Consider the following 9847-nt stretch of genomic DNA (forward strand, 5'->3'; position numbering starts at 1 on the left):
TAAAAAAGGTTCATAATGCCTACCACGTTGCATTGGAGCTGCTTATAATATGGGGTATTTTGGGTGTTATATCTGCCTATCTCTGGATTTTACGATGAGATGTTCTCTGGAGTAGAGTATAACTCTAATTAAATTCTCCTCTAGTCTGCTGGCTGACTTGTAATTGATCCCTTAACTTGCATTCTGCTCCCTTTTCATTCTTTTCATATGGATCACAATTCTAAACCCCTTCAACATAACCCCAACATAACCCACCTTTCTATGGCAACACATCTTTCACTCATCACTCCCTCAGGACGTGCTTATGTATCAATGAACCTAACCAAAATAAACTTGCTGTTAGCCATCCTTTTTATTGCTCTCTTATGATTGACCTTTTGATTCTTTTGTGTCTCTTCTCTTTTACCCGTTAGCTACCTTTCCTCCTTGTCCCTGTTCTGTGCATTTAATTTGTCTTTCTATTCATGATTCGCTTTCTCTCTTTCTAATGTGCAATAGCTCAGTGTTATTTATCATGAGAGTTTTAAGGGAGAGATTAGTGCTAAATGAGAATCACACCAGTCACCTGTGGCCGCACCATGCGGAAATCCATTATAGGGTAAATTATTACATTAGTGATGTGAAATATGCAAGTTTCTAACATATTGCTACAATTACAAGTAAGACAAGCGTTGTAGTCCTTATGGAGCAACTTGCTCCCAACCTACTTTTCTTTTTAAGTTGGTATAAAAATGTATATTTAAATTGTAGAACAAAATGTGTAATTTTAATCATAAGTTGAAAATGTGTCCCTGTGATATTCCAAATGGCATTCATGGCAAATTAAATTGCGTTGGCCTACAAACTGACGCCATGACTCTGTTTATAGACATTTTCATGCGGTTCCAGCTGTTTTAAGTGGAATATTTTACAAATATTTGTACGATTGGTGGCTACATATATAAATTATGGCGTTCAATATAATTAATAAGTAATGGTGAAAAGATTACTCGGTGAAATAAAACATGATAAATTGGCGCCAAAACATGTTCTGTTCGGTGACGTGGACGGAATGAAGTGGAGAGAGTTCGGCGCGAGCCTATGAACGCTCCACCGTTAGAACGATGGGCGGAGTCTGGAGATGTCATTCAACCACTCTGGGAACTTATACAAACGAGTCTTACTGTATTACAGTCAAGTGTATATAATGGCAGAACCCGTACTTTTCACTAAAGTAACGGTTTATTCTCTACTCGCGTGTGTGGCTCAATTTGCTGTCGGGTTTGCTTTCGCGCAAAAATGGGGGAATAAATGTTCAGCTGTTGATCGGTGGGTCCTCGTGTGGTTATTTTACGACGCAATCGTTCATTTTACTCTGGTAAGTATAAAGGTGCATACAAGAACGCTTTCGTTATACCTGCTTGTGTAACTACCTGCTCGCCCCTTGTGTGTTTCACCGTGCAGGAGGGACCCTTCGTCTACATGTCACTTGTTGGAAATGTAGCAACTTCTGACAATCTGTTGGCAGAACTATGTGAGTATGCTGTGTTGCAACACTCCTCGACTAAAGGAAAATAAGGTGATTCGCGCTGATTAAACTGCTTGCTCAGGTGTAGAGGTTGATTTGGGTTTAGTCAGGTGGAAGAAGAAGAATTTGATTTTAGATGGATATAGTACGACGACATCTAGTGGTGTAAGTGTTTGTATGTTTGTATTATGTTTAGCAATGTTCAAAGTTCATTACTTCATGACTGAACATAAGAGATTCTATAAAATAAATCAATTCAGAAATTGTGAAACTATTTTGACTTTATTATAAAAAGTAGTTCTGCCTACAGTTAGATAGTTGTCATGTACTCGCACTGGTATCATTCCCCACCCCACACAAAAAGAGATGTAATACATACACACTACACAGTGCTCTAAAAGGACAAAAAAAGGCACCATAATTAGTCTACTACTTTTGTGCTTTGTTTCAAGACTAAGCAATAGTTCGAGTCTTGTTAACTGAGACAAACAGCAAATGGCAATTTTTAATTGCTCTATTCCTTTAAATAATTTTATTACTAGGTTAAAAATTAAGATATGTTGCCATTCTCACGTAATTAAATGTTTTTACTGTCAAATAGTTTCAGAATGTGTTACTTCCTGAGGACATTTGTTTCTTGAATGTAGTTCCATAACTTTGTCTATTAACCATGGAAATTTAACTTCTACTTTGCATTGTCTTATGAATGTAATGCATGTTACTGTTTAAGGGTTAGTTCACCCAAAAAGGAAAATTCTGTCAATAATTATTCACTTTCGTGTTGTTCCAACCCCGTAAGACTTTCGTTCATCTTCTAAACACAAATTAAGATATTTTTGATTAAATCTGATAGCTGGCTCACTCCTTCGTAACAACATGAGGGTAATTACTGACAGAATTTTCATTTTTGGGTGAACTAACCCTTTAAAATACTCAACAGGGAAAGAATATGGCAAGGCAGACGAGCGCTGGTTATACTCAGACCCGACAATAGTATCTCTAGAACTTCTGACAGTGGTTTTAGATGGTTCTTTGGCCCTGCTTCTGGTCTATGCCATCATTAAAGACAAACACTACAGGTAAGTACAGTCATTTGTTTTAATGTAAATCCAAGCCATGTGAGATCCATTAACTCTAAATAAGAATTTACCTAATTGTGATCGTGCAATGTTTTGTCTTAAATTAATAACCTACTTTAAACTCAAAATATCAAATCTATATAATATATATATAATATGTATGCATGTTTCTTTTTGAACCAGGCACTTTGTTCAGATCACGCTGTGTGTGTGTGAGTTGTACGGGGGCTGGATGACCTTCTGTCCAGATTGGATAATCGGAAGCCCAAACCTGAACACCAGCAACTGGCTGTACCTGTGGGTCTACCTGGTGTTCTTCAATGGGATCTGGGTGCTGGTGCCTGGGCTCCTCCTCTGGCAGTCATGGAGGGATTTAAGAAGAATGCATCAGTATCCAAAGAACAAGAACAGATAAAATCAGAGCAAGCCTGATAATTAGTAATTAACCATATAATTATTAGGGGCCAAGGCATACGCTGGGCACCTATTGTAATCTTTAATGTTCTTATTCTTCTTCCTTTTCTTCTGGAAGTCTATGGCAGCCCATACAAACGCTTGTGGGAAAGTTTTGCACACTTGAAATTTGGCACACAGATAGAGGACAGTCTGAACTGTCACCATAGCAAATTTGGAATCTCAAGACGATTCGATTGCACCCTGTGACGTAATTTTCCATCATGAAATTTTTTCCGTCATTTAGAATTTTCCGAAAAGCCTACTTTTCTTCCTCCTAGGCCATTGCTTTTTACAAATTTATCCAGATCATCTTCAGACAAAGCCAAATTTGGCGAAGTGCCCGGAAAAATGAACATGACTCTTTAGCTTATTCTGACCAAATTTGGTGTTATGACAACCATAGACTGTAAAAAAAGATGGACAGCGCCCCTTCGCTCTCTTCCATTGGTGAGAAGTGAAGCCGCCAGTGTCCCGACATGGCGCTGACATCTTGGGACCTGAGTCTGCGCAGTAGCGATCTCGGGACCAGATCTGCGCAGTAGTGAGCAGGAAGTAAAGCCGTGAAATCAAGGCCTCACTCTCGCAGAATCAATCGCAAGCACACGCTCCTACACTTTTTTTTAATTAATTATAAAAATTTAGATATTAAATTTAAAGCTCCAATCTCCTCAGTCCTCCGAAGGTCCCGAAAAAAAGTCTGTTGGTGCTTCAGTGACTACTTCGCTCAGAGAACCTGTCAATCACAGCTGTCAATCATGACGTCACCCCACCGCATCAAATAACTAAATAAAAACAAACTTATTTTAAAAACAAACACTTGAACTTACATCAGCGTGATAGAAACTACAGTAAATGACAAACCATCTTTGGAAAAAAGATATTTGAAGTGTAATTTAATTGTTTAGTTGGTCTCGCGTGCCATTAAATAACGTGGGGAGGCGGGGTTTATGACCTATACTAGGACCAGTCACTGGGGGGCGATTGAGACGCTTTGGCTTCACTTTTCAGGGCTTGTGCGGCACGCTTGATGACAACCAGAGCCCGTCTACAGAGAGCCTGCGCACTCCCTATTAAAGGTGCCATAGAATGTGAAATTGAATTTATCTTGGCATAGTTAAATAACAAGAGTTCAGTACATGGACATGACATACAGTGAGTCTCAAACACCATAGTTTTCTCTTTCTTATTTAAATCTTGTTTTTGAAAAACACCCCTGAAAAACGGGCGAATCTCCACATAACACCAACTGTGACGAAACCGATGGGATCATTAATATGTACGCCTCTAAAAATTTGCATATGCCAGCCCATGCTCAGTGCCAGGCGAAACTGCACAGCCGAATCATCAGAAGTTCTGCAGGTGAAGAAACAAGCAGGAGGAGGATCATAGGGAAAATGGCAGATCTATCTATAATCTATCTATCTATAATCGGATACCGCTACAGTTTAATTCGAAGTTGTTTAGTTGCTCTGCCCATTTCACCACGGACTGTTACAACAATATCAAGCAGCCAGGCTTCTCTCGGCGTCTCAAACGGACAAAGGGGGCGATTTCAACTAACGTTATATTCCCGCAAGCGGCAAGTAGGGATTTTATTAACGATAATTTACATTGTGTTATCTAGATCCAGCGCGATATTGTTTTTTCCTCGAGAGACATCATGGCTTGCAAACGAGCGAACGAAGCATGACAGTTGCTCAGTGTTTGGTTGTACAAATGAACACAAAAATATTTTTTTGCTCCTTCATCCGAGCCTCTGGAGAACCAGTGAGTTATGTGAATTTCTGATGTGTAATTGTTCAAATTCAGACAGATAATCTTTCTTTCAAAGTCGTTCAACACTGTTTATGCATCAGTATATCGCGTTGCAGTGATAAGATCTTCATTCACGCGATCAACAGGCTGTCATCTGCTCAATGCTCATCACTGCAACCTTTTATGTGATGGGAATAGATCTAAATACTTAAAAAAAAACTTCTCATGATTCGTTAATCCCGATAGCTGTAATAGTAAAAACATATAAAAGCTGTAATAGTAAAAGTTTTCCAGATAGCTCTACATGTAATGCCAGATATTTCATATGCAAGCATGTCAGCCAATCACAGCAGTGGGCAACAACACTGAAGTCTCACAGCAGACACGCCCCTTCAAACAGAGTGTTCAAATCAATGGATGAAATCAGGCTAGGAAATATGCCTTTTATTTCTAAATTATAACAAATTTTGATCTAAAAAACATACTAACATTATAAGGGCACCCCAGGAAACATTATAAAATAATAAAATAATCCATTCTATGGCACTATTGTACCAAATTGTAGTTGTAGTTCCACCAGAGTTCCACAGGGGGCGATCGCCCATGAGTGCAAAATGAATGGGAGTCTATGGGGCTAGACGGCTAAATTTGTCTCTTTCACCCGATTGCCGTTGAGAAATCTCAGATTTTATTGTAGGTTTTGCAAGTTCAACATGGGTTATAGGTCGAAAGTTGAATGAACGAGTACTTATGTCCTTTCTATTTCTTACAGGTTGAGTTGTTGTTGCCCATAACACGCTAGCATTCTGCTAATGAACGCTGATTGGTCAGTGAAGGACTGATTACGACCAGAGATACCGCTTGATGGCATCGTGGCATCCGAAGCGGGACCAGAAACAAACAAAACAAAAACTCGTCTAGCACGTGTATTTACCTGTGTCAGCTGTGTTGTCGATGCCTCGAGAGAAAAGAAAGTGCAGAGCGCGAAAGCACCAAAGTGACTGAAGGATTGCCGTGAAGCAGTATCTCTGGTCGTACGATGTGTATGACGTCATTGACACTTTAAAAGACTTTTTAAAGCAAATAAGTGACTCTAAAAAATCTAACACCCAGCAATGTGTAATTTCTTTGCATCTCCTTTCAAATACAACATTCAAATTACTAGACAAAAAATTATATCCTGAGAAAAGTGGATTTTGATGGGTATAGCGCCATAGACCTCCATTCATTCTGCACTCGCCTGCGAGCGCCCCCGCATGGACAGAGACATGTTACTGCAGCCAGTCCAGAAACCGGAAGTAACCAGAGAGTGCCAATTCTCTTCCTATTAGATATTCTCTGTGACAACCATGACCTGAGGCTACCTGCACAGTTTCGGTGCAGTGCCATCTAGTGGTCAGGAGTTATGAAAAATTGCTTTTTTTGCTTATAACTTCTGAACAGTGTGCCCAAAATTCAAGAAAGTTCTCTTTAGATTCGGAGCAGCATGTCGAGTCATATGATACCCAATTTTCCCATATCAGCCATCTTGAAATTTGTCGTAAAATTCTATATTTTACGAACGCATTGGCATATCATTACGAAACTCGGTATGTGTCTTCGGTACCATACCATTGACAGTACTCAAAAAGTTTCAGGCCAGCGGCACCTTGTGGTCAAAAGATACAATGAAATTTCCAAAAAGGATAACCTTTGAATAAATTAGATTATTGGTGTGAAACTGGTCTTAATGGATCCCTTGGGTCATGCTGAGAACATAGTCAATCTTGCCATTGTCAGCCAAACTTCCTGTCCACCATTTTGATTTTCTTTAAAAACTTACTTTTTTGAACTCCTCCTAGACCATTTGTCCGATTTTCACCAAATTCTAGTCAGATAATCTTCAGACTGTGAAAAAGTTATGGATTTCATGTCGATAGGCGAAACAGTTTTTGTTTACCGCATCGACAAAGTTGATGGCATGATGCTAAAACTAGTCTTAGGCTATATCTCTGCAAAGCTTTGGCATATTGACACCAAACTTTGCATGTGACATTGTCACCTCACTCTGTCCACAGCGCATCAATTTTGTCACAGTGTCACCTGTTAGTCGAAAGTGATGAACCATTAAATCAAATTATTCGTGACTGTCTTTGATTATTTTTTTAGCCATTTTGCCTAAAATCATCTTAAAATGTCTTTAATTGCTCATTGTTGGTCTGATGCTCCCAGCCATGTTGGCATGACTTACTGTGTTCCTTGTGCTTGGCCCCGGATAATTGCTGCTTGCAGCTATATTTATTATTGCAGTTATAATCAGCCTCTTAAACTCAATAGAATGAGATGTAGAGACTGGGTGTGATGCAGTTGAAGTATTATACACATTTATTGGGTACACAGAGGAACGCTCGTTATCTTTGCATAATTGCAGTGGTAAAGACACAAAGGAAGCTCACACAAACTACTGACTCATAGCAACACTTTTCCTTGTACTATCTGCATTCCTGCCTTTGACACCTAACACTGAATCAATCCCTTATGTTGCTAGTAGCTCTTTTACACCGTTCTAGGGCCACGTTTCCCTGCTAATCCTCCTTACCAAACTACCTTATCCAGTATGATAGAAACCACAAATTTATTCCAAATGACTAAAAAGTTATGTCAGTTTGTTTCATCACCCTTGTTTGCTTCTCCTTAATATAAGGATGATTCATGTTTCTTTTTACATAGACTGTGGTATTGAGTTGGTTGTATTTCTTGCCAAGTTGTGACAGCATAATTATTTTCCTGCTGTATTTATGTCATAGTCAGTCAAATGCAGGTCTGACAAGAAATAAGTTTAAGGAATTACTTCATCATTGTAATTTCAGATACTAACTTACTACACAATTTAGGCATTGCAATTTCACTACAGCTTCTTGTGTAAATAATAATGAATAATTTCGTTCTTTTATAGATAGTGCACAATAAAGTTCCATTTGTTAAAATGAGTTAACCACATCAGTTAACATGCCTAACATTTATTAATCTGATTTAATGTTAATTAAACATTTACTAATTACATTAATAAAATCAAATGTTGTACCTGTTAATATTTAATTGAGTTGGCATGAACTAACAATGTTTAATTTTTATTAACTAGTGTAAACAAATGTTTTAAAAAATACTGTAACAAATACAGTGCTTATTGTAGTTAATGTTAGTTAATGCATTAATTAATGTTCACTAATTGGACATTTTTGTAAAGGGTTCCCCTTTTTAGAATGAAATTGCATTTAAAAAGCACCTCGTTTCTTTGAATTGCGCTCAAGTTTTAATTATTATTTCAAAATGATGTCAGTATCACAGGATTGTCATCAAAATCACTTTTGTTGACAATCTGCACTACAGGAGACACAGGAACAGGGCATTAAATTACATATAGATAGATAGATAGATAGATGCAGTGCAGAACATGAATACAAGTAAAAAAACATAATATTTACAGGATATACAAAAACCGTGAACAAGTACATTCGTTAAATCAGTCATCTTTCCTCCTTTCCATTCTTTGTGTAGTTTTAGTATGATAGTACCATGATCAAACCTCTTCACTTTGCATTCTGAGGTTTAAATAAAATAAAAGGAGACTGTCAAGATACTAAATAAGTTTGAACTGCATTCTTTGTATTCCCTAGATAGTGAGATAGTACCTTCCTTATGCTTTATAGTAGTTTAGCTATAGAGAGAAAGGCTTGTTGGAGACCCAGTCCCTTCATGGCGCTGCAAGCTTGGATCTCCCAAACCCGATCTGTGTAACTATCCAGTTCCAGCAATGTAGACACCTCTCTAATAGTCATAGAGTTTGGCAGATCTTTTTTGTTGGCCAGCACCATCAGGGGAACTCCTTTCAAATGCTCATCACTCAGAATCTTCTTCAGGGCTTTCTTGGCTTCTTCCATCCTGGCACGATCACTGCTGTCCACCACAAACACCAGCACTTTACATCCCTCCAGGTAGTATTTCCAATTGGGCCTCATAGTCCCCTGTCCCCCAATATCCCACACGGTCAGTAAGGTCTTCTTGTCCAACTCTACAGTTGCGACATTAAAGCCCACGGTAGGAGAGGTGTCCATCACCACTCCCCGCTGCTGTCTGTACAACAAAGTGGATTTTCCAGCTGAATCGAGACCCATGAGGAGAACCTGAGGAGACTTTTTAAACTGTTTAGACTTAATGGCACCCATCCTGGTTTGAAAGACGCGTTCCTGTTTAAACTTGCTTATCTCGGTACCTTCGAAATGGCATCTGGCACCAGGATCCTCGAATTCTCTCTTCTACTTCTGTTTTCCTGTGATGTTGTATGCAAAGTAGAAGCGACACTGTGAACTGTATGCAGTTGAAATTATAGCTCAGGACTGAGCGTGTGATACTGCCAGACGAGTTTTTTAAACAGGTTTGTCAACTTTACATGCGGGCCAACCTGCTCAGGAATCCGAATCCTAGAAACTAAACTGTTCTGTAAATAATATGAATGATCCTGTCACAATGCTTGAATGTACAGTCAATGAATGAATGGGCAGGGCAAAGTCTACTCTTAACCTAAAAAGTGTGTATATACTGTGTACACACACACACACACACACATTATATATATATATATATATATATATACACACACACACACACACACATATGTAACCCCTTAGGTCCTACTCACTCCGCTCTGTGTGGGCCTCAAACGCCGGTCTCCAGTGTGGGAGTCGGACACTCTAACAAGGAGGCTTAAGATTGCAGTCTCTAGAGCACCTCTTTGGATCAGGGGAAGGGGAGTGAGGTTTATGTACAGCTCTTACTAACTGACTTCTGTCACCACCCTAAACATCACTCCCATCTGGGTCACGGCACCAATGTAACCCCTCAGGTCCTACTCACCCCACTCTGTGGCCTCGAACCTTGGTCTCCAGTGTGGGAGTCGGACACTCTAACAAGGAGGCTAAATACCATAGTCTACTAGCTGGCTTACATGCATACTGTAAATGCATTCATATATCAGTACATATCATGAATATGTACTAAAATCTATGTTTAT

The 9847-nt window shown here is 39.0% G+C and overlaps 2 protein-coding genes across 2 annotated transcripts; one reads left to right on the top strand and one right to left on the bottom strand.

The window, feature by feature from the left end:
- Window positions 1–596: 596 nt before the first annotated feature.
- On the top strand, window positions 597–6921 carry ebpl (EBP like). The gene is made up of 4 exons (XM_084106960.1): window positions 597–1357; window positions 1444–1513; window positions 2448–2586; window positions 2770–6921. The coding sequence occupies exons 1-4, from the start codon at window positions 1121–1123 to the stop codon at window positions 2999–3001; spliced, it is 678 nt and encodes a 225-aa protein (XP_083963086.1). The 5' UTR covers window positions 597–1120; the 3' UTR covers window positions 3002–6921.
- Window positions 6922–7140: 219 nt separating this feature from the next.
- On the bottom strand, window positions 7141–9140 carry arl11 (ADP-ribosylation factor-like 11). Its single transcript, XM_084106961.1, has one exon. The coding sequence runs from the start codon at window positions 9000–9002 to the stop codon at window positions 8481–8483; it is 522 nt and encodes a 173-aa protein (XP_083963087.1). The 5' UTR covers window positions 9003–9140; the 3' UTR covers window positions 7141–8480.
- Window positions 9141–9847: the final 707 nt, after the last annotated feature.

Source organism: Abramis brama (assembly GCF_963993115.1).
Source record: "Abramis brama genome assembly, chromosome: 2".
Classification (NCBI taxonomy): domain Eukaryota; kingdom Metazoa; phylum Chordata; class Actinopteri; order Cypriniformes; family Leuciscidae; genus Abramis; species Abramis brama.

Excerpts from the sequence above, each read along its gene's own strand:
- arl11 (XM_084106961.1), bottom strand. The coding sequence starts at position 9,002 with ATGGGTGCCATTAAGTCTAAACAGTTTAAAAAGTCTCCTCAGGTTCTC.
- ebpl (XM_084106960.1), top strand. The coding sequence starts at position 1,121 with ATGTCATTCAACCACTCTGGGAACTTATACAAACGAGTCTTACTGTAT. Across the intron at positions 1,514-2,447 it reads CAATCTGTTGGCAGAACTAT|GGAAAGAATATGGCAAGGCA; the intron begins GTGAGTATGCTG and ends AATACTCAACAG. Across the intron at positions 2,587-2,769 it reads ATTAAAGACAAACACTACAG|GCACTTTGTTCAGATCACGC; the intron begins GTAAGTACAGTC and ends TTTTTGAACCAG.